At 35.0% G+C, this 25,322-nt stretch overlaps 2 protein-coding genes and 1 non-coding gene across 4 annotated transcripts; 2 read left to right on the plus strand and 1 right to left on the minus strand.

Moving 5' to 3' along the window:
- Positions 1–800: 800 nt before the first annotated feature.
- On the plus strand, positions 801–7,342 carry LOC115697614 (uncharacterized). 2 transcript variants are annotated; one of them, XM_030624691.2, is made up of 6 exons: positions 801–1,095; positions 1,186–1,300; positions 2,865–3,000; positions 3,457–3,594; positions 3,693–3,814; positions 7,086–7,342. In XM_030624691.2, the coding sequence occupies exons 2-6, from the start codon at positions 1,254–1,256 to the stop codon at positions 7,228–7,230; spliced, it is 588 nt and encodes a 195-aa protein (XP_030480551.1). In that variant the 5' UTR covers positions 801–1,095; positions 1,186–1,253; the 3' UTR covers positions 7,231–7,342. The 2 variants fall into 2 exon arrangements, with proteins under 2 accessions (XP_030480551.1, XP_030480560.1); XM_030624700.2 differs by having other exon boundaries at positions 881–1,095; positions 1,215–1,300.
- An 8,778-nt stretch (positions 7,343–16,120) lies between these two features.
- LOC133032352 (uncharacterized) lies at positions 16,121–16,585 on the minus strand. Its single transcript, XM_061106270.1, has one exon. It carries the CDS (start codon positions 16,583–16,585, stop codon positions 16,121–16,123), a length of 465 nt encoding a protein of 154 aa, XP_060962253.1.
- Positions 16,586–17,659: 1,074 nt separating this feature from the next.
- On the plus strand, positions 17,660–17,765 carry LOC115703318 (small nucleolar RNA R71). The gene has a single exon (XR_004009093.1). It is a non-coding gene; the product is annotated as a small nucleolar RNA R71 (small nucleolar RNA).
- The last annotated feature ends 7,557 nt before the right edge of the window (positions 17,766–25,322 follow it).

Consider the following 25,322-nt stretch of genomic DNA (forward strand, 5'->3'; position numbering starts at 1 on the left):
CGTAGGGAATCTTTTTCATTTCTTGAATTTCAAGGCTTCCTTTAGGGCATTGTTTAAGACAAAATTTGTCTCCTTTAACGACAGGGGTATCACTTGGTCTACAATCTTGCATGCCAAACTGTTTGAGTACTTTATCGATATAGCTCATTTGTGATAATCCAAGAATACATCGAGAACAGTCTCAATGTATTTGAATTCCTAAAACAAAAGAGGCGTCACCAAGATCTTTCATCTCAAAATGCTTAGATAGAAATCTCTTGGTTTCGTGCAATAAGCATATATCATTAGTAGCAAGCAATATGTCATCGACATATAGAACCAGAAATATGTACTTACTCCCACTAAATTTATGATACACACAATCATCAACATTATTCATCTCAAAACCAAACAAGTTTAATTATTGTATTGTTAAAACTTATTTTTTTTTTTCATATTTATTTTCAAGCCTTATGGTATTTTTGACAAGTGTTGCTCAAGTTTTGTTGTATTTGTGATAGTTCAAACTGCAAAAACCGTACCACACTGCACCATTTTTTGCAGTGCAGAATCTACAATTTTTTAGTTTCGCGGTGCTGGTGCGATTTGGAAAATTAGAAACACTGCATATGTTAGTTAATTTAAAAAAATAATCAAAAACTAGACTATATGCACCGTGAATACCCCTACTTATATGGTAAAACAAACATTTCAACTAATATCATAAATCTCATTTGTTAAATGTGATTTATCAAGTTTATCATTAGTCACATTTTTATTATTACTAATAATACGTTATTCCTCAAATATTCCATGAAATGAGTAAAGTGACATGTGTTGTAATAAATGTGGACTTGTTTAGATCCAAGAGTCTTCCTTCCCCTTTCCTTTTGCTTCTCACCTAATTACTCTTTTTCATATAATATTAAAGTTGTTAGACCAAAAATATTCATTCAATCAAACCCTCCCAACGCCCTTCCTTCCTTGTTTGTTTGCCTAGAAAAAGAAGAAAGATCAAATTTTTCCTTTCTCTCTATCTATCTAAACCTAAATCAACCAGAAATCAAGGACTCCTACGCCTTAATCATCCATAACACACTTCTCAAAGAGCTTTAGGTAAATTCTGAATTCCCCCATCTCCCATTTTCGTTGACATTTTCCATTACTCAAAGCCCTAACTTATATATAAATAATATCTTGTCAAAGTTTCGTTCTTTTGTTCACTTTCAATTAAGATTTTTGTTCGAGGGATTTCTCCTTTTCTCTGCGTCTCCATGGCTGTCGCGTCGTCTGAGGAAGCTCAAAGCATATGCAGTCACTGGTAACGCCTAATCTGAACTTCTTTTCTGTTTATATTCTGGTTATGTAAATATGTGTTTATTACTTATGATCGTTGTTTTAGTCATCTAGATGAATATATTAGGTTTAATTTAAGATTTTTATAAGGTAAAGGGGAAATTTCATATGCCATTAACTATGGATAATTGGAAATTTGCTGTCTTTAATAATAATTATTTCGTTCGTGTTTTGGACCATTTTGTTCTTCAAGAATAATGTTACTTGGGAATTGGGATTGTTCTAAGTGAGTCAATTAAGCTTTTTTCCTTTTGGTTTGACAATCGTTGGTTGAGTACCGTGAAAAATGAACATATTATCATATTTTGGCTAATTTGCAATTTTTCCTCTCGAACTTTGATATATAACAAATTATATTCCCTGAACTTTTTTGGCCGTTAACTATTGAGATTGTTAAATTTAAGCACTTTTGTCTAATTTCATTCAATTTTACTGTTTCAGTGATTATTTATGTACTAAAACGTGCTCCCCCTTTGATATCTACCAAATTATGCCCCTCAAATTTTGATATGTACTAAATCATGCCCCTGAACTTTCATCATGTTAGAATTTTTTTACTAAAATTAGACAAAAGTCCTTAAATTTAACAATCTTAATGTTCAGGGGAAATTTTTAACAGTCAAAAAAATTCAGAGGCATGATTTAGTACATATCAAAGTCGGGGCTAAAATTGCTAATTAGCCTTATATTTTTAGGGGCTTTTTCCGTCTATAATGTTAAAAAAATTCTCCTTCTTTTGGGGGTTTGTTTTTTTTTTTATTATTTTTCTTTTTTTTTCTTTTCCGAATATGTGTTTAGTGTCACATATGTAGACTTTAGGTACATTGATCTAATTGCAAAATTCTGAAAGAGATTCTCATTTCGTTAGAGTACTTGTGTTAACACTTATTCTTACAATTGGCTCAGTTTTGAGATTACTTTCTCCAGTGTGATTAATAAGTTACATGCTGTATAATTTGATCTAACAATAGTGTTTTTGATTTTGGTTTTTTTTTACCTTTTTCAATACTTCTTTATCTTTTGAGATTTGAATCATTAACTATCCTTGCTGTTTTGATATTGCTTCATACCTCATGCTAGTTCTTGTGTATTCCAACTCAATTAAGTCTGTATTGTATCTCTGTCCTTTTTTTATTATTATTCTTTTTTCCAATATCTCAGTAGCTAGAGTTTGTATAATTTACATCAAACTCTTTGCTCGCCCCCCTGCATTGTTGAACTAATACTTATTTGATAATTAACTTCAAACTCTTTTTGTTTCGAGCCTGCATGTGTGTGTGTTTTATGATGCATCTATCCCAATGAATACGTCTTGAACATGATAATCTCCATCTCAGGTTACCTTTGGTTGTTTCATTTATAAAGATCGTCACTTGTGATATCAATATTATGTAATCCGTCTTAACCAACCAGTGCTTTAATTTCTTGTCTGTCCAATATCATGTACTATGCGTGATGACATGTCTTTCAGATAAACTAAGTGGACTGATTCACGTGACATGTACTAATGCTCAATAGTATGTATACAGTGACAGAGCTATCCCTTCTTCAAATATTGATTTGCATTTTGCTCATTGCTCCCGCAATCTTGAAAGATGTAAAGTTTGTGGTGATATGATTCCGCGAAGGCATGCTGAGGAACATTACTTGAACACTCATGCCCCGGTATGTGAGTATGTTCTAGTTTCTACACTCTTGTCTATCCATTGAACATGATGTTAGTAACTTGGGGGGTTTTGCACAATTGTTAGTTCCAATTCACTTAGAAAGGTTCTTTCTGTTTCTATGCCTACTTTCCATTTTGGAAGTCTTCTTTTGGCTACCTCTTTTCCTTTGGTTAGTAGTGCCAGAAGTTCTATAATTCTGCCAGTTTCTGATTCACGAGCTTTACTGAGCAAAGCAAATCAAATCTACATGTTCATGTGTATGTGGTGGGTGATTTTATTATTATGTATCATTTACTGGAGTCCTGTTTATTAAGTGGTAAATACTTCAATTGTTGGGAAAAAAGAGAACTTGTGAAGGACCAAGGTCAAGTTTTCTTGGTCAAAATTGTCTAAATAATATGTATATAGTGTTTCCACATAAAATTGTCCTGTTTTGACATTTCTCTGAAAGCAGGTAGCTTGTTCACTATGTAGTGAGACAATGCAACGAGAAATACTAGCTGTCCATAAAGGTGAAAACTGCCCCCAAAGGATTGTCACATGTGACTTTTGTGAGTTCCCATTACCTGCAATTGATTTAGCTGAACATCAGGTAACAACACTTCCTTTTTCCAAGTGGAAAATTTACACCTAGTTATTTACTTTATTAGCAACTCAGCATTGTATGGGTGCTTTGCTTTTTCCAAACAGGAAGTATGTGGGAATCGAACAGAACTTTGTGCTCTCTGTAACAGATATATTAGACTCCGAGAAAGATACAACCATGAAATTAGATGCAATGGTGCCCCAGACGACGTTGTTGAGTCTTCCAGGTAGATTAACTGATTTTATATATATACAATAGGGATTTGAACCCCTCCCTTCCCCTCACTCTCTCACACACACCTAACTACTTGAGCTAGTCCCAAGTGGCTTCCAGGTAGATTCATTGATTGACTTCATGGGGTTTTAACTGAACTTCAGTTGGGGGATTTTATTTGTTCTGTTGGAAAATTTTGATACAAATGATACTACTTGTGCATGTGTTATTGTGTTAGGATTCCATATTGATCAAGTATGGAATTGATTAGTAGTATATAATTATTTGGGCACCCTCCTCCCTCAGGCTAACTTTTGGGGGTGAGTTCTACCCAAGTAGTTGTATCAAGTGGTATCAGAGCTATGCACCCTTAAATGGGACCGACGTCACGGAAGGGGTGACCTGTGGATTAGGCCTAGAGTAGGCCACTGCAGAGTAGGCAGCCTTAGAGGTGGGTGTCGGCTCCAAAGGGGGTGTATTGTTAGGATTCCACATTTAAGTATGGAATTGATTAGTAGTATAAAACTACTTGGGTACCTTCTTCCCTCAAGTTAGCTTTTGGGGGGAGTTGTACTTAAGAGGTGGTATTATATTGGTGTTCACATATGTGTACTTTTAATAAATAGGTGAATTACTTTATATATTATTTTTTAATTATTAATTTATTTTTAAAATTATCGGTGTGGGTTTTTAGGTGATTTTTATGTGAGTTTCTATGTGGACTTTGGTTGCGATTTAAATTGTTTTGTTAGTTGCTATGTGAATTTTCGTAAAAATGAAAAAAAAAAACTGTTTTAAGGTATAAAAATAAATAAACCCCTCATAAATAGTTTAAAGTTTTTTGGAAATCTTTTGTTTACAGTGGGGTTTCAAAGTGCTCCGTGCTCCATGTAGCACATATGGAAGTTTTTATGTTGGAAAACAAGATTTAAATTCTTTTATATAACTATATATATGTATAAAAATATATATATGTACACTCATAATATTTATTATTGATCATTTATGACAATTATATCAAATGGTATGATCATGAATGATTATTTTATTATTGACCATCAAATCAAATGAGTAATATTTATAGCTATAAATTAATTTTTAAAAAATAATATTTTTTATTTTAACTTATTACCTGATGACATGGCTACTTTTTTTTTTTTTGGGAATTACTCCATAAATTGTTTTTTTAACTTTTTTTTTTTGTTTAAATTTAGAGTTTGGGTTTTTAAAGTGGTTGTAGTCCTAATTGCAATAGGAGTTTCTATACAATTTTTTGTTGCAATTTAAGTTGCATAAAAAATTGTTTTGAAGTGTGATTTTTTTTTTTTTCCATTATTTCCATTTTGTTTAGAATAGATCTAAACATTCTATATATATATGGTGACTATTCAATGTTACAATTGTAATTATTGACACATTTTTTTTATGGCCTACTATAATAGGTTACTAACAAATAAAAATTCTAATTTTGGACTCAAATTAATTATAATTATCTATATGCTTAGAATAAATTAATTTTTTAATTAAAACATTTAATAAGATATTTTTTTACAATTAATATTTATAAATATTTTTTATTTTTAAGAAATAAATAAAATTAGATTTGTATCGATTATAGTAATTTATTAATTATTTTTATTTAATTTTTAAATTAATTACATCCGTTTAATAATGATACAAGGATTGATTAAAAGTAAATATAATTATTATAGTTATATGTATCGGTTATAATAATTTATTAATTATTTTTATTTAATTTTTAAATTAATCATATCTGTTTAATAATGATACAACGATTGATTAAAAGTAAATATAATTATTATAGTTATATATTTGATGTAACTATTTAAATCTCTTCCTATAATTAATTATGGCTACAAGTACATTTCTATTTTATATATAAATATATATTGTAATAAAATAAATGTCTTTTTGATTCAAACAAATAATATATTAGTAAACATAATATAATTAGTTAACATAATCAATAGTATAATGGGTAAACATACTCTTAATTCAAATTATGTGATATTGGTTCAATTCTTTGTAATGATATATTTTCTCTCTCTTTAATTTAATAGAAAAATTGAATTTGTACTCAAAGGCATAGCCTAGCCTAGTAGTTCCGTCCCAATTTAAAATTTCGCTCTCTCAAAGTAAAAAAAATAAAAAAAAATTGAATTTCTATAATAGTATATCAATTAATTTTGTTTTATAAGATATTAGAGTGGAAATGAATTCTTTTTATTTTTTTTTATCTATAGGACAGTTCTTGTATTGAATGAAAATCTTAAGAAAGACTGCATACCTTTAAATTTTCAGAAGAACAAGAATAAGCTTTAACATCGTGCATTATTTAGTTTTTATTATTATTTTTTGTACACATACAACATAATAATTTGGAAAAGTTCATCAATTTTGCTCAAGGATAATTTTTCTCTGAAAAAAAAAAGGTTAAGTATAATTTCTGTGATTCCTTTGCAATGAATGATATGTCTTATTATTAACATTTACTTTATTTTCGTATTTAATTATATGCCAAACTAACAAATTTTAATCTTTGCCAAGTTATAAACTTATTTACAACATATGGTAAGATAATGCATATCTATGATATAAATTTATATTTATATGATCTTATTGATGATGATATCACAATTTAAGTTAAAATCATAGTTTTAAAAAAGAAAATTTAAAAAAAAAAACAATAGATCAAACAAAAACAAAAGCTTTATTCAAGTCGTAAAAACAACTTAATATAAATATAAACATAAACTTAATAAGAAAATATAAATTATAAATTTAATAAGGATAATTTATAGTAATTTACTATTAAATTGTCACATCATCTATATTTTTAGTAACTAAGGTGGTGTTTGGTTGGAGGTTATGAAATGGAATGGAAAAGAAAGGAAACAATCTTTATTTGTTTGGTTGCATATTAAAGTTTTAGAATGTCATTTTAATGGAATGGTCTTTTTACTATTTTGGTGGAATGACAATTCCATTTGAAATGGAAGGAAAGACCATTTTAATGCATGATGAGAAAAAATTTAATAATTTTTTTATCAATTTTTTTATGCATTTTAAATTTTATTCCATTCCTGTTTCCATTCTTATTCCTATTCCTATGTTTTCATTTCTCCCAACTAAACGCCAACTAAGTGTTCTATTACGAGGTATGTGTAATGTCATAATTGTTAGGCATTAGGCATTTACCAGTAATCTGCCATATTCTTATCATATGATATCATGTGTAAAATTGGATTTTTTTTTCAATGAAGGGATGTAAGGCCAGCTGAAAGAGAGCCAGGTGCTCCTAGACGACAGCCGCCACCGAACGAGTTTTCGCGACGACGTATTATATTTACCATCGCAATTACTGGGATTGCAGTCCTAATAGGGTCTCTTTTTCTCCAGAGGAAATGATAAAATGTAATAGTGGTGTTTATGTATATTTCTTCAATTATGGGTATCTTAAATTATATGAGATGATACTTCTGTCTGTGTTTGTATTTAAACTCATCATTGAGATTGTGAATTTGTGATAGCACACTGACAGCCTCCTCCCAAACTATTGCTTTCCATATTGCCTACACTCCACCCACCTTACCTCCCTTCATATTGCACCCTTTGTTTCCAACAAACAACAACCCTTGTATCTCATGATGGCTCGTATTATATAATAATAATAATAATAATAAATTTTTTTTTTTTTTTTTTTTTTTTTTTTTTTAAATTTGACATATATTTTTCATTTGCTTTTAAAGGAAATTACTTGTTATATTGCATTTGGCGTAATTGAAAGTGGCAAATAAAATTGTGATATGATTATCTTAGGAAGTGATTGTTCACTTATTATATGTACTTTTGATATTATTTGCACATAAATAAACAGCAACTTTTTTTTTCTTTCTCAAACAATGTATAAAATAGTTAAATTGGTTCTTTCATAAATTTTTTAAGCTTTTTTTAGATAATTTAGAATGTTGCACGCGCGTATAAATGTCAAAACAAGTACGCATGTCATGAGTTATTTGAAACTTTATTCCAACGTCCTCGATTATTCGGAATTTCGTAAAAATTGTAAAAAAGATTTTGTAATTACATTATACAAAGTAATATTCATGCCTCCAAAATATTAAAAGTACTTGTAAATAGTGATTAAAACAAGTTTAGAGAATTACAAAACATAACAATAATAATAGTAATAAAATGTGATTATTTAAAACCATCTTTCATTATTAATACTATTTTTGTTATTAGGTTTGTGAATTTTGGTCTTGTACATTTGGGTAGGAATAAGAGTAGAGCATTACTATTAAGAGTTGGTGCCTTGTCGTGTGAGTAGCGATTTTTTATTACTTATTAAATTAAAATAAATGATATATGATATTAAATTACACCAATAGCAATACAATATTTATTTATGATATTGTGCAGTTTAAGATACACTTTACCTTTAGCATTTCTCGTATGAGCGAGATTACGCAGACTGGGTTTGTTATTGACTTGAGATGGCAAATGAGAGTGCCATGTGGCGCTAGTATGAAAAAAGTGGTTGCAGGTAGAAGGGCTGCTAGTGCAGGTAGATGGGATTTTCTCCATATTTTCTTTAGGAGTTGATACTACCTTAATGGTTTTCAAAATAATTATTGATAATGTCGAATTAGTTATTTTAAAAACTTATGCGGTAGTAACTAATTATCATTATATCATTACATTAATAAAGTAAAAAATTGCTAGTAGCAACTAATTACTATCATATCAATTTTAAAATAACTTATTCGATATATATAATTAGGTATCATAAAAAAATGTTATACTCAGTGACGGATCTATAATTTTTACTTTGTAGAGACTTATTTATCATTAACAAATATTTATACATATATTATAATCACTCTTACTAGATTTATTTAATTTTGTGGGGACTTTTATATTATTTTGGTCTATAATTATTAAATTAAAAAAATTACATTTAATTTTTTAAAATACAATATTTTTACTAGAGCCACCACATTGTTACTAGTGGGTCCGTCTTGTTATACTTTGGTGACCTTATTATTTTATCTATATCTAACAAAACAACATTGTTATTAAACAGTATGATACTTGATAAAATTTATGTTTAAAGTTAGCATTTTTTTTAAAAAAAATTCCCATTTCATTTTTACATTAATGGCCTCTGGGCCAGTCGAAGAAATAAGGCCGAAAGCTCAAACTGATATTTCTTTAGGGTTTTTTTTTTAAAAAAATACTTATCTTTCTTGTTATTTTTATATTTTTACTATCATATTTTTTTTTTATTTTTATTGTGTTAAGTTTTTAAAAATACTGTCTTAAAGCTTTAAAATTACAAAATTACTGTGTTTCAAATATGTAAAATAATATCAACTCCTTAACTTATTTTTGTATTACAAAGTTATTTTTTTACTTAGTTTCGACGACTTGATTATTTTTTTGTACTTTTACATTATTTTTTCATAATTTTTTTTGTTAGAATTTTATACTTTCAACTTTTTTTTTTCTCTTCTTTTTTGAGTTAGTGATAGTTAAAATAAAAATTTATATTTTAGAAATTAAATGAATGCTTATATGAATAATTAAAATAATAAAATCTTATAATTTTGAAACGGGACATATAATGTATAATTAAAAAATAAAAAATTAACTAGATAATAATATAATTTTAATATGGTAATATCTACTGGTGCACATTGTGTCAATTAAAAAACGAAATAAAACTTATCATTGTATTTAAAAAAAAAATGTGTCAAAAAAGTAAACTAAATATATGCATCAACATCTACAAAGAAACACACATACAACAAAAAATTATAAGAAATAAACTAAACACCATAACAAATGCACATAAATAAAAAAAATAATCAAAAAATAAATGTACAACAAAAAATAGTTTGAAAAACTACTTAAAAGATAATTAAAATACAACATAAAAATGACAAAATAAATGCACATATATACATCAAAAAAATTATCAAGAATAAACTAAATAAATACACAATAACAAATGCACATAAATAAAAAAACAATTGTACAACAACAAACAATACATAAAAATAAATGAAAAACAACTACAACACAACTATAGAACACATAAACAACAACATGAAAGCAACTATAAAATAACAAGAAGACAGCTATAAAGTAACAGAAAAATAGCAAGACATCAATCTCGTTGCAATGTGCATATCATTCATAGATCAACTCCGAATAAACTACAAAACATCTAAAAAAAGTATTACTTTTATTAGCCAAATATTAATTACTCTATACAAAAATAAAGAACAAATAAAATACATGTTTATTGTACAATAAAAATAATAAAATAACGATAAAATAACTTAATTAACAACAACTCAACTTTAATCCTATATACTTAGTATAAAGGAGAGAAAAATAAGAAGATAGAAATATTTTTTTTTTATTGTTTGGAAAGAAGGAAGGATAGGAAAAAATAAACATGTAATTACATCATGACAAATACAAATAAATAAATAAGAAATAATTAAATAAATAAATGTATAACAAAAAAAACCTAAAAACTCTATAAAAATAACTACAAAATAACTTTTTTTTTTAAAATAAAAGCGTTTATATAAATAAAGGAAGTTAGACCTCACAGTCGTTACAAAATAAGTTCATAGGTATGGAAAAAATATCTAAAAAACCATATCAATTGTGAGTAAAAGCCCATTTAATCAAATTATGAGTCAAAAAATGACTGAGCAATATTAAAAAAAAAACACAACCAACAAAAAAAGAAGAAGTACTTTTACATTGATTCGAGTAGTTCTCAATCTCCCAATGAGAGTCCACATCAGTGAGAGTTGTTACCACCTTAGAATCGCTTTCTACAATAACAAAATTACACCTCTTCTCAGCTGCCGTCTCTAAAGCTAAGCAACAGGCCTCGACCTCACCACAAAGTGCGTCAGAGAAATCTAATCTTATCGTAATCACCCAACACACCACACTCTGATTATGTCTAGCAACAACAATAATGCACATGTTGTCCATCCCCACTCTAACATTAAAGTTCAGCTTGATCCAATTAATTTGGAGGGGGATGCCAGACATCCAATCGAGTCAGAGAGTGAATAGGAGAAAGAGAAGCCCTATAATTTGTATAATAAAAAGAAATAGAATCAATATAATGTTTAATGTTACCTAAATTATTATTGTGTACCTTATCATTCTGAGCTCGCTAAATAGTATCCACACGCATAAAGAAACACCTCATCTACATTAAGGCCCTTGTCATGTAAACTCCAGTTGAACTTGATTCAGTCCCACATACAAATGTCAGTGTCAGTGATAGGAAAGATCCCCCACGGGGATGACCTTCACAAATAAAAACCCAGATTGCACCGAAGAAATAGGTGCTCCATACTATCATCTTAAACCCCACAAATAGGATAGAGGGAGTTGTCAATACAGAACCTCTTGTTCATGATTTTGCAAACTGGAAGCGTGTTAGAAAGGATACTCCACCATAAGATCTTGTGACGCTCTAGGTATTTACTATTAATTCTAGAGCTTGTTCCAAAGGGAGGGAGAAATATCACAATGAGGGGATCAATGGAGAGCTTGAATTAAGTAGACAGACTTACTAGAGAACCTGCCACTGCTGTTTTTAGTCCAAACCCATGAGTCACTACCCCTACCAGAAGGATTTCCCCCTTTTAAGATGACAGCGATGGTTTCCTGATCAAATAAATAATGAAGCTTCTGGAGATCCCATTTCTCACCATCAGTCAGAAGGTCCGCAATAAAATTAAGGCCAAGAGAAGGATTGTCTTTGGATTTAGGGAAAAAATCTCGGCCATGAGTAATCCAAGGATCCTCCCAAATTCTAGTATCCTTACCATTAGAAATCCTTTTGCATGCTCCTTCCCGAAGTGTCTTGTTAGCTTTAACCACATTTTTCCAAAACTAGAAATTCGAGTCCTTATAGTGACAGTGAAAGAGTTATTTTCCCTAAAGGTACTTGGTCTCTAAAATCTTGCAACAAAGAGATTGGCTCTCAGTAAACGAATTCCATCCCCATTTAGCCAGAAAGGCTTGATTCATTTCTCTGGTTTTTTGAAAGCCCAACCCTCCACAACATTTTGGAAGGCACAATTTGTCCCACACCTTGAGGTGCACCCATGGTTCCCTTTCTCACAACCCCACCAAAAATTACGCACCAAACCATCAGTTCTAATCACCATAAGATTGGAAAGTTTGGTTTATGGTAGTTTGCATGGAATACTGTTGTGAAAATTATGTACGAAAGTACACGCAGTCAAACAAGTAATAAAGTGATAAGTAAGATCGTCTCCACAAGGATTGCAAACAAAATACGATGTAAAACCAACTAATTACAACTTAAAGAAAAAAAAAATATGAGAATGGTTGAGCAATGATTCAAAATTAAAATGACTGTAATTAAACTTGCTAAAATTAATGCTACTGTTGCTAGAAAATTATTTGCAAGAAATGTAATATGGTAAAAAGTGGCTTGAATACCTAATCCCCCCTAGTCAGGTTTTTTCTCAGTTGTTACAGCATAGCTTTAGCATTACTTCAGCATTTTTGCACAGAGATAACAGAGATTCTTCTATGCTTATGAGAATTTTCTATAAATCACAAATTAAATTCTACCACTTAAATATATTCCTATATCAAACTAGATTGCAGAATACTATTTAAACATCAATTCTTAAGTTGTGCAAGGTAAATGAAATATTCCTATTCCACTTACAAAGAAAAACCTAAATCTAGGATTTCTCTTGCTCTATCCAAGTTTAACTACTAGATCCGGAACAAGATCTAGCTTAACAAATTGTTACTCATGGCCAAGAAATAACAATCAAATAAAATGACGAGCTCACTTGAATGAACAAAGGCAAAGATGCTAAAATAAGCTTAAAAATTAATCATACCCAACATAGGAGTTTATAATCATTCAAGCCTCAAAAAGTCTAGCTCATATTCAAATAAGAAAATAAAATTCAAACTAACTGTTTCTCCATGGCTGCTGTCCTTTGCTTACAATTCAACAAGCTTTTAATATCTAAATAAAAGAAACAAGAAAAGAAAAGAAGAAAGAAAAATCATAAGGGAAAGTAAACGAAAATCAAACACAAAAGCTTGTGTCCTTCTCTCTTTGCACTTTGGTCCCCCCTCTCTTTCCTTCCTGTTCTGTACTTTGCTTTTGCAATTAATTCTTTCTAAAAAATGGCAGCTGCCATCATCTTGAAGAAGAAGCTTGTACTTAGTCTTCTTTTTGGTTGTTGGGTAAATAGGGTACAAAATACCCTAAAAATAGAAGTCCAATTCTTTCCAACCTTGGCCCACTAGGTTTAGTCTTCTTCCTCCACAATAGTCAGCTGGCTTAATTTTGAGTAACTGACACGCTCATGCTGATGTGGACAGCTAAAATTCATTTTTCCAACTCTTTCCTCATTACTACCCAGAATGCTGAATTCGTTGTAGCATTGCTTCAGCAATTTAGCCCAGTTTCAGCTTTTGTTCCCACTTTGGCCTTGCGTCCTAGGAATTTAATTCTTCTTTTTCAACAACCAACAAACAACATTTAATTAAATATACACAACTAAAATTAATAATTTTTACAAGACTTCCAAGCTAACTTACTATTTAGAAAATGAAGCTAGAAACTAATTAAAGTTAAATAACAAACACACTTTCACTACTCTTTTCACAATCATTACAGTTTAAAGGCACTAAAAATAACTCTATACCATAAAGTTATCCCACTCCAAACTTAGAGTATTGCTCGTCCTCGAGTAATGAAGAACAGAAAAAACAAAACAACAAAAACAAAAAATGACAGCAACAATAAAATACTTGCAACAGAGAAGATATTGCTCATTCAAACTTGGTTTAGTGAAGAAAATGCTCTTAGAGTTAGATGGGATGGAAGTGTAGTGACGGTAGTGAATATGCCTTAAACTTGTGTGTTTCAATCGAGTTTTGCATGCTATCTATGTCCTTAATACTTACCAAGAATAATTCATCGATAGAGTGTGCAAATGCTTCCCACCAACACCTTGAATTTCTGTAACAACTACCCTCGATCCTCAAATTTAAAAAGTTTGCTTCCATAAGTTGAACTAGTGCAACCCTCTCCACTAATGTAGCTTAGCTTTACATCCTAGATCAAAAGGACTTTACTAGGCTTGTAATGTGAGGCTTAGGTTCGTGTTTGGTAAAAGATAACATTTCTTAGGCTCATGACCTAATTACCTCAATTTATCAAGGATTTTTTTTTCTCTCAAATGCTCACCCAAAATTTCATTCTCAACCCACAATGATCACTCAATCCAGTTCCAACTCTCTTGCTATATGTATATAATATTTTTTTTTTCAAACCAACTAGATAAAGAGAGAAAACGCAACGACATTTTTCTTTGATTAGGAGTGGTAGACTCCAACTTATTGTTAAACTTACCTTTTTCTCTCTCTATTTTATTTACTACTATTATTGTACATATATGTATATGTATTTTATATTTTCTTTTTTGTTTTTTTTTTGTTTTTTTTTGACATATCTATATATATAGCAAAAGAGGGACTTTATTGTTATGTGAATCGAAACTCTCACCACCCCGAACTCACATTCCATTATCATCTCCAATGTAAACTTGTTTCACCATATTTTGCAAAGTGTTATCCTCACTTCCCTAACCCCATTAATGTTTGATTTGTCCTTGATAATTTAAGTAATTAGGTGTGGGTTGTGAAGGATAAAATTTGTGTGTGTGTGGATATATAAACTTTGATGGGTGTTATGAAAAAAAAATAAGCTATTAACTCAAATAGGGTGACTATTGATAAGTAAATATTCTCGAGTTTGCTTGAAAGGTTCAATCGTCCAAAAATCATCTAGATCATTTCCAAGTTGTAAAACTAGCTAGGATTTCACCTCAAGGGGTACACCAACCAATTCTAGAAGCTTAAACTCTCTCAAGATGTTAGTCATTCTATAAATCCAAAGCATAGTGGGATAGCACAAGTACACATCTATTTGAAAGAATTACTCCTAGACTAGCATTTGGACAAAATAGTACTTAACTTGACAATTTTAACACACGAAAATCAAGACATACACAAATGGAGGGAAATGGATAATTTTTTTTTCTTCGTCATTGAGCGGTATGCTAAACCAAGCTGAAAATAAATGAAATATACTTCTCAGTTACAAGCTAACACAAAACAGAACAAACATGACCAAGTAACATGACTAACACATATCTAACCACACAATGTTTATTACTCACACAACTAAAGACAACAATAAAAGTAAACTAATTAAACAAGCAAACATAACCAGCAATAACAATTAAACTAAGAAAAAAAGAAAACTTTCTTAAGATTCAGACTCTTCACCACCAGAGTCTCTGCTTCAAAATATTGGTACACTTTACTGTAACAACTGGGACTTATTGCTTCAAAAAGAAATCCTGCTTTACACCATTGAACTCACTCCCTTTTCTATAGTTTATGTCTTGTACCTGCAACAAAATTACCACCACCATTTAAAAAATACATTAATAACAATAGAAACATAAAGATATATTCATATATATATATGATAATTTTTTTTTCTTCTTTTTCTTTTTTTATTCAAGGGGTGGCACACTCCAAACTTAATTTTAATCACACTCTTCTCTTTTTTTTTTTTTTTTACAAAGGGTGGCACACCCCAAACTTATTATATAATATATATAACTAAATATAATCTTGTTCTTCCGTTCTCGGGTTGCCTAAAGCTTCTTTCAAAGTAATGGAGGTCTTTGCTCGGTTGACCTCACCACTCCCAAACTTCACTCCTTGGCCTTTTACCAAGAATTTTCTTCTTGAAAGTGCATCACGTAGTTCCACCACCCCACCGGGGTATACTTTCACCACTAAGAAAGATCCATCACACTTTGAATCTAGTCGTCCATGAGGAGCCTTCATTAAAGAGTTGGCGAAAATCACTTTGCCCAACTTCAAACATTTGAGACCAAATTTTTCTACTAATCTTCTTTTTCTTTCTCTTCTTTTTGGGTGGGTTTTTAGGGTCAAATGATGTTTTGTCTTTGCTTTCTCGTGGCTCATGATCCTTAGCAATTTCTTTATGGGGAATCTTCTTTCTCACCTTCTTACTATGTTTGAATTTGGACTCCTCAACCATGTTAGGATCCACATCTCCAATTGCTAAGCATTCTCCTATTGCATCCGGAGCACGCATAGGATGAAAGACCTTGAATGTGGCTTGCTCATCTTGAGCGCTCACGGTAAGCTCTCATTTTTCAAAATCTATCAAAGTCTTTCCTGTAGTAAGAAATGACCTCCCTAAAATAATTGGAATTTCCCTATCTTCCTCATAGTCAAGAATAATGAAATCGGCCAGAAAAGTGAACTTATCAACTTGTACCAAAATATCTTCAATTTTTCCATCCGAATGGGCCATAGAACGATCCGCTAATTGCAAAGTGACGGTGGTTAACCTTACTTCTCCAATTCCCAATTTCTTGAAAATAGACATGGGCATGAGATTAATACTAGCTCCCAAATCACAAAGAGCTCTTCCAACATCTCGACTCCCAATAGAAATTGGAATTATAAAGCTACCCGGATTTTTCAATTTAGGTGGAACTTTACTCTTCAACATAAAACTGCAGCCCTCTGTCAAAACAACCATTTCAAACTTGCTAAGCCTCCTTTTCTTTGTCAAAATGTCCTTCAAAAACTTTACATAGGTTGGCATTTTCTCCAAAGCTTCCACTAATGGTATGTTAATGTGGAGCTGCTTTAGAACATCAAGAAATCTCTGGAATTAACCATTGTCTTGCTGCTTCTTGAATCGTTGAGGAAATGGTGGAGGTGGCTTTTGCAAAGGCTTTTCAGCAGCAGAATGTTGATCGGATGCTGTAACTACTGGGGGAATTTCAGCAGCTAAAATTGCTAGTTTTTTTTTTTTCGTTTCCCCCTCTTTTTGGATTGAAGAGGGCTGCTGCCCTTTGTTGCTGCCACACTTGACTCCAAAATTTTTCCACTTCTCAAGTTTACTGTTTTACATTGCTCTTTGCCATCTCTTCTTGGGTTTTCAGTGTCACTAGGCAAAGTGCCTTGTGGTCTATTCTTCAAATCATTGGCCAATTTCCCCAATTAAATTTCAAGATTCTGAAGGGAGGTTGTCTGGCTTTGAATTACAGAATCATTCTTGGCCGTATAATCTCTCATTAAGCTCTCCAAAGAACTTGTTTAAGAGGCTTGAGGTTGGTGTGGTTGTTGAGGTCTTGGTTGTTGAGAAAATTCCAGTTGAAAGGGTTATTTTTCTTATGCTTGTGCTCTACTTGAACTTGCTCCTTGACCTCCCCATGAAAAATTCAGATGATGCTTCCATGCTGGATTGTAGGAGTTTGAATATGGATTGTTGTTGCGGTTGAAATTTTGGTTACCCACATAGCAAACCGAAGCTGGATTTGGAGGACAATTCTCAAAAGTGTGCCCATCACCACAATGCACACAAGAAATTTTTTCCCTTTGAAGGGCAGCAGCTAGTTGTACACTTCCTCCCATATTCATGTTCTTCAAAGTGTTGGTCATTGTAGCCATTTGAGCGGTCAAAGCATCTACTTCAAGAACACCCGCTACTTTTTGGCTTGTAGGAGCTCTATTAGTTGACCATTGATAGTTGTTGCTAGCTATCCTTTCCAAAATCTAAAAAGCTTCATTATAATACTTGGAAAGAATAACTCCATTGGCTGAAGCGTCCAACACCATCTGAGAGGCAGCATTGAGACCATTGTAAAATGTCTCAAGTTGGATACAATGAGGAATACCATGGTGTGGACACTTCCTCAACAACTCCTTGAGTCTTTCCCATGCTTCACTAGTGATATCATCTTTCAATTGCTGAAAAGACATGATCTCACTTTGAAACTTTGCATTTCTTGTTGGAAGAAAGTACTTTCTCAAGAATTTTTTACACAAGTCATTCCACGTTGTCACTGAGTCGGTAGGAAGAGTATTGAGCCATGCTCTAGCTCGATCCCTCAAGGAAAATGGGAACAACTTCAACCTTAAAGCCTCTTCACTTACTCCTTCTAGCTTGAAAGAGTCACTCACCTCCAAAAATGAGCGAATATATGGAGGTGAGGATCTTCCGTTGGTAACCCACTAAATTGAGCGATCGTTTGGAGCATTTGAAACATGACGAGCTTGAGCTCAAAGTGAGGTGCTTGGATTTCGGGTCTCACAATACCCGGATTAAGCTCGTTGAACATGGGGGCTGCATACTCTCTTATTGCTCGGGCTCTATCATCGGCCAAGGCAACAGGATTGGCACCATTATGAGCACCCCCAACTTCAAACCCATTGGTCATATTGCAGCATTTTTTAGCCTTTTGTTCTTTTCTCCTTTGTCTAAAAGTGCGTTCAATTTCGGGGTCAATAGGAGAAAGTTCAAGGTCTTCTTCTTGCTCGTTCATGCACTAGATTACACCTAAAAAAATAAAAATACAGCGCACCAAAATGGCATTAGAACCTCAAACCAGAAAATAAATTGTAAAATAGTTGATAATACACAATTTTTAGTTTCAATACCCGGAAACGGCGCCAAAAACTTGTTGTGAAAATTATGTATGCAAGTATACGCAGTCAAACAAGTAATAGATTGATAAGTAAGATCGTCTCCACATGGATTGCAAACAAAATACGATGTAAAACTAACTAATTACAACTTAAAGCAAAAAGAAAAAAAAATGAGAATGGTTGAGCAATGATTAAAAATTAAAATGACTGTAATTAAACTTGCTAAAATTAATGCTACTGTTGCTAGAAAATTACTTGCAAAAAATATAATATGGCAAAAAGTGGCTTGAATAGCTAATATTCAAATAAGAAAATAAAATCCAAACTAAAGACAGTTTCTTCATGGCTGTTGCCCTTTGGTTACAATTCAACAAGCTTTTAATATCTAAATAAATGAAACAAGAAAAGAAAAGAAGAAAGCAAAATATAAAGGGAAGGTAAAAGAAAATCAAACACAAAAGCTTGTGTTCTTCTCTCTTTGCACTTTGGTCCCCCCTTCTCTTTCCTTCCTCTTTTGTACTTTGCTTTTGCAATTAATTTTTTCTAAAAATGGCAGTTGCCATCATCTTGAAGAAGAAGCTTGTACTTAGTCTTCTTTTTGGTTGTTGGGTAAATAGGGCACAAAATTATACCCTAAAAATAGAAGCCCAATCCTTTCCAAACTTGGCCCACTAGGTTTAGTCTTCTTCCTCCACGACAGCCAGCTGGCTTAATTTTGAGTAACTGACATGCTCATGCTGATGTGGACAACTAAAATTCATTTTTCCAACTCTTTCCTCATCACTACCAAGAATGTTGAATTCGTTGTAGCATTGCTTCAGCAATTTAGCCCAGTTTCAGCTTTTGTTCCCACTTTATCCTTGCCTCTTTTCGTATTTCCTAACAATTTAATTCTTCTTTTTCAACAACCAACAAACAACATTTAATTAAATAAACACAACTAAAAATAACAATTTTTACATGATTTCAAAGCTAACTTACTATTTAGAAAATGAAGCTAGAAACTAATTAAAGTTAAATAACAAACACACTTTCACTACTCTTCACAATAATTTCAATTTAAAGGCACTAAAAATAACTCTATACCATAGAGTTATCAAATACTTAGGCATAGAAAAATCCACAGATTTGATTAAGGTAGCACGACTAGCTTTTGAAAGAGTTTTCACCTTTCAACCCACCCTGGAGCTTACCAGAAAGATTATCCATAATAAAATTAAAATCAGCATCTTTCTATCTCGATCTAAATAAAGGGAGCCCCAAGTATTTAATATCCCATCTGGCAAACTGATGCCCAAGTAATCTCTAATCCCTCTTTTTATTCCCTCCTTAGTATTTTTACTGAAAAAAATTGAGGTTTTAAGCTTATTGACTTATTGTCCCGACTAGGAGAAAAACTTTCCCACACAATCCTAGTAACCTTAAACTTTTGTCAAATTGACTCTACCCACTAGGATATGATCATCCACAAAGAGGATATGGGAAAGGGTTGGACCTCCCTTACTAAGTCTAATCCCTTTAATAATGCCATTTGCAAGGGCCTTCTCCAATAGTCTAGATATATAAGATTTCTGCAGCCCAAATGAAAAGATAAAGAGATAGGGGATCACCTTGGCAAATACCACAAGATAGAATAATTCTCCCAACATGGCCCCCATTGAGACAAACATTAAAACTAGAAGTAGAGATGCACTGGTTGATCCGATTACAAAAAAGCTCAGGGGCCCCAAAACTCCCAAGAACACACTCAATGACTGCCAGCTCAGCTTGTCATAAGCATTCACAAGATCAATCTTAATGGCAACGCAACCCTCCTTACCTTTCTTCTTTTTGAAGGAGTCGATAAATTCTTGGTCAATAACGTTGTTATCTTGAATATTTCGGCTAGGGAAAAAAGCAGCTTGAGTCGGACAAATCAGTCTCAAAAGGATGGGCTTGATTCTATTAGCAATACTCTTAGAGATCACATTGTACAAAATATTTCAAAGAGAAATAGGTCTAAACTGACTGACTCTCTTAGGATTCAGGACTTTTGGAATGAGCACTAAATTAGAAGTGTTAACCCCCTTGTGCATAATTCTAGTCATGGAAAAATCAAAAACAACATCACAGAAGTCCCCACTCACCGAATCCCAATAATTCTTGCAAAAAAAAAAAAAAAACAGACATGCCATCCGGCCTAGGGGCCTTGTTACTTCCCATGGTAAAGAGTATCTTCCTAATCTCATCATCTGTCAGAATCTTGTTACTTCCCATGGTAAAGAGCATCTTCTTAATCTCATCATTGTCTAGCCTAAGGGCTTGTTTAGCCAAACCATGGGCCGTAGTATTATCTTTGCGGGACACATGAGACAAAACTACCCTCGAAAATTTAGACAATAAAGCTATGACATCCTCGATAGCGCAACCATCTCATTTGTGAACACCTTTCTATTATTAGTAGCCATTACTATTGAGAGAGAATCAGATTTAACCGCTTCTAGGGGAATCCTACACAAATGAGCCCAGTTTAGACCACTCAACATGGCAAAAGTTTCAACTTGAAAAGCAGTAATACTACCTGAAAAGAATCAAACAACAAACAACAGAGCAACAATACTACCAATTGGAAAACATAATATCCACAAAACTAGAAAATACAGGAAGAGACTAACAATCAAATAAAAACCCCTCCAACACCGAAACTGAAATTACTATTGTTGCCCCTGATTTTGCCCAATATACGTGGACCAACCGGACAGGGACACGTGGATCAAAATGTCTTAATGCTTGAATTATTTGCCAAGTCTTTGTGATATAAGGCAACATCCGAGAGATACCTCCCGGAGAAGGCATGCTGAGCTCCATACGCTCCCGGATGCCCAAGTAATACTAAGGCATCTCCGTGAGGTGTCAGATTTCCCCTGAGCAGTCAATTCGCATTTAATGCCGCATGGGAGGAAACGTGTTGGGACTGCTACACGCAATAAAGTCTGACGGCACAACCCCCAATCTGCAGCTGCGAAGTAATGATCATTTAAGTCTATTGACGGCTACACTGTGAAGAGTCACATCAGTCAAAAGACAATAAGGACATTCCACATAAAAGCCCTACTACACCTAGGGACTTGACCATGCATTACTCATGGTATATTCATTGGGAATACCCATCTTTATGGATTTTACAGATACACATGTACAATAATCCTTGGGATCACCCCACCAAAAACACTATAAATACCCCCTCAAAGCTCATTAAATGGGGTCGAGAATTTTGGGTTGCATAAGAGCAAGAAGAGTAAATACTCACCAAGAACATTCTCTGTATTTATAAGAGTGAATACTCATAAAAAACATTCTCTGTATTAAATACATCAATAAATAACACAGACTCGTGGACTAAGGCTCATTAACGCCCCAACCACGTAAAAATCCTTCTCTAATTTTCTTACAGTTCTCGAATCTTATAATATTTTATTGGTTGCTGAAAACCTCAGTCAACATTTTGGTGCTTTCATTGAGAGCTGAAGAAAGCTTCTGCAAAAATACACTTCACGTTACAAAAATGGTGGAGACTAGAAGTACTCGTCAGCCTCGCCCTCTAGAGGATGCTCAAGATCTAAATGAGGAAGATGTAGCCTCAAGAGCAGCTGAGGGCTCTGAGGAAGAAGAAGGAATTCCTGACGATGACTACGAGGGAAACCTCGATGAGTATGCCTACGATGAAGGTAGCTACTCAGAGTTGGTGCTTCTAAGGCAAAAAGCTATCGATCACGAAGCCCAAAAAGCACAAAACCAAAAAATGCAAGAGGTGATGTTGGCCATACAAAAAGCCATGGAAGCGGCTGGCATCCACGTGCATTCCAAGGCAATGACTGCTGGGCCTGGCAAGGAACCAGAGGAATCCTCGCCTAGCACCCAACAGCGAAGGTCTAGAGAGCCTAGCCCCATAAGGTATCCCATTGAAGGGAACCAAAAGAAAAACCCTACCTCTACCCCTGGGCGAAAGAAAAAGGCGCAGGATCCGCGAAAGGTCCGCTCAGATTTCCTGAAAGGGAAAGGTCCGCAGAGGGGCAAGCTCCAAAAAGGGAGTCTTGGCCCTCAGGATCGAGAGGACCGAAAAAGCGTTTCTGTGCACCAGGAGCCCGGAGGTAGAGGAAGAAGAGGACAGAGATGTCCTCCCGTTGATTTGAGAAATCAAATCAATGGGAATCAAGGTGACCTCCGGGATCACCTTTACTAAAAGAAATACGGGCCCGCGGTCTCCACGGGAACGTTAAATGAAGGAATCATGGTGGAGCTCGCCATACTCCGAAAAGATATCGCCCGAGTCTCCCGGAGACAAAAAGGGGACGACTCCGACTCAGACTGTGAGGACCGGGAGCCATGTGCTAAGCACATCCTGGAAGCAGAGCTCCCCAAGAATTTTAAGATGCCCGAAATGGCAGCTTATACCGGGAACTCTGATCCAAGCGACCACTTTTCACGGTTTAACCGTGTCATGACGGTCATGAGAGTCAGTAATGACGCGAAATGTGTGTGCTTCCTGCTTACTTTAAGCGGGTCCGTGGAAGAATGGTTCAAGAAGCTGGAACCAGGATCCGTGGGCTGTTGGAACAAGTTGCAGACCAACTTCCGGAGACAATTTGTCGCCGCACGAAAGGTCAACCTGGAGGTCAGTGCCTTGACTAACATCAAGCAACTGCCCACCGAGACCTTGAAAAACTACATAAAGAGGTTCCGAGAGGAAGCCTCGAAGACCAAGAAAGTTGATGACGGACAACAGCTTGCCCTTCTCCAGGCAGGCATCCGTACAGGGACTCCCTTCTGGAACGAACTACAACAGGAGGGAGCTGCAAGCCTTCAGGACTTCCAGAAGAGAGTCCAAAAGTATATCAACCTTGAAGAGGCCCAAATAGTGGCCTATGGAGGATACTATCCCACCGGGATAGCAGGGTACATGCCCGGAGCACCGCCCTCGGGTACTGTCCCGACCGCGGCTCCACCAATGAGCGGCATACAGTTCTCTGCTACTCCCGGATATAGTCAGGGCCAGGCCTTGGCACCCGCATCATCCCATTTTGGAAACCCCTCAGGGATAAATGGACAAGCTCCCTCGCACTCCGCTCCAACCGCTAGCCTGGCAGGCCCTTCCCAGGGCTCAAGGAGTAAACGATCCTCCAAAGGCAGCACCCGGACGGAGGAGAAACGCCAAAAAAGGGGGTACACTCCCCAGTACACCCAGTGCACGGAGCTGACGGACTCCCAAGAGCGTGTGTACTTTGCTACTAGGAAAAATACGCACTACTGGAGACCACCTCCCTTATACAGGGACAGCTCCCGGAGGGATCCAAACAAAAGATGCAAGTACCACAACGACGTTGGGCATAGCACCAACGAATGCAAAAATCTCAAGGACGAGATTGAAAACCTGATCCGATTGGGCCACCTCTATGAGTGGATCAAGAATCGGCTGCCTCACCTCAATCCGGGCCAGGCGACAGGGGTTGTCCCACAGGGAACACCAGGGGGTGCAGCAGGAGTATTGGCTCCAGTTGCTCCCGCTGGAGATGCCCAGCACGTCCCCGGTCTGCCGCCCAGACCCAACGGGAGAGTAGCCATGATCTCCGGAGGACCCCATATTGGAGGAACCACCCGCAAAGAACTAAAGCGGTACGCGGGGGCCGTAAAGCACAATGAGGTTTGGGAGGTTACTCAACTCCCAGCTCAAAGGCCCCGGCTGATGGATCAACCCATCACGTTCACGGAAGAAGACGCCAAGACGGTGCGCTTCCCTCATCATGATCCGTTGGTCATTGAGACCCCCATCGCCAATAAAGTGGTGGCCAGAGTCCTGATTGACAACGGAAGTTCCATGAACCTACTTTTCAAGGAGGCCTTCATTGCAATAGGCCTGACGGACCGAGACCTCTCACCCAGCGGTTCCCAACTCACAGGGTTTAACGGAACAACGCTTATCCCAATGGGAAAAGTGAGGCTTCCCGTCACTTTGTGCCCGGACACCCCCCAAAGCACGTTCAAATACTGCACTTTTGTGGTGGTGGACTGCCCGACCGCTTATAACGCGATCCTCGACCGACCGGCCCTGGTAGATTTTGGCGCAGTCACATCCATTGGGCACCTGTGCTTAAAAGTTCCCTACTCAGGAAGCTGGAATAGGGACGGTGAGAGGAAATCAGGGGGAGGCAAGGCAATGTTACAATGTTGCAACCCACTTGCCTGTACTGATGGTCCGGGAAACCGTCGAGCCAGGAATGGCTGAAGAAGATGAGTTGGACCCCCGAGTGGGGTCCGAAAAAATTGTGGAACCAATGGAGGATGTCGAGGAAATATCAGTGTGCGACCTCGACTCCACCAAAGTACTCTGGCTGGGAAAAAGCCTAGATCCGGAGGAAAAAGAAAGAATAATAAAAACACTGAAGGGCGCCATCGAAATTTTTGCATGGCACCAAGAGGACATGACTGGCATAAGTTCCCATGTCATCACCCACGTCCTCAACATCAACCCGGATATGCCACCAGTCCAACAAAAACGACGCCCCCTCGACTCGGTAAAGGCCGAGGCCCTAGAGAAAGAGGTGGACAAGCTTCTGACGAACAGCATGATCCGCGACGTATACTATCCGGAATGGCTAGCCAATCCGGTCCTGGTGCCCAAGCCGAACGGAACTTAGCAATTTTGTATAGATTTCACCGATATAAACAAAGCTTGTCCGAAGGACTGCTTCCCGCTGCCCAGGATCGACCAGATGGTAGATGCCACTTCTGGATTCAAATGACTATCCTTCATGGATGCCTACGCCGGGTATAACCAAATAAAGATGCACACGGCGGACCAAGAGTGCACTAGCTTCAGGACCGATAAGGGGGTATACTGCTACCTGGTCATGCCTTTCGGACTGAAGAAC

The sequence above is a fragment of the Cannabis sativa genome, chromosome X (genome assembly GCF_029168945.1).
Source record: "Cannabis sativa cultivar Pink pepper isolate KNU-18-1 chromosome X, ASM2916894v1, whole genome shotgun sequence".
Taxonomy (NCBI): Eukaryota; Viridiplantae; Streptophyta; class Magnoliopsida; order Rosales; family Cannabaceae; genus Cannabis; species Cannabis sativa.

What these genes read in the sequence shown, in the direction of transcription:
- LOC115697614 (XM_030624691.2), top strand. Translation starts at nt 1,254, where the DNA reads ATGGCTGTCGCGTCGTCTGAGGAAGCTCAAAGCATATGCAGTCACTG. An exon ending in ACTTGAACACTCATGCCCCG is followed by an intron (nt 3,001 to 3,456) that starts GTATGTGAGTAT and finishes CTCTGAAAGCAG; the next exon opens with GTAGCTTGTTCACTATGTAG. An exon ending in GACGTTGTTGAGTCTTCCAG is followed by an intron (nt 3,815 to 7,085) that starts GTAGATTAACTG and finishes TTTTCAATGAAG; the next exon opens with GGATGTAAGGCCAGCTGAAA.
- LOC133032352 (XM_061106270.1), bottom strand. Translation starts at nt 16,585, where the DNA reads ATGCCAACCTATGTAAAGTTTTTGAAGGACATTTTGACAAAGAAAAGG.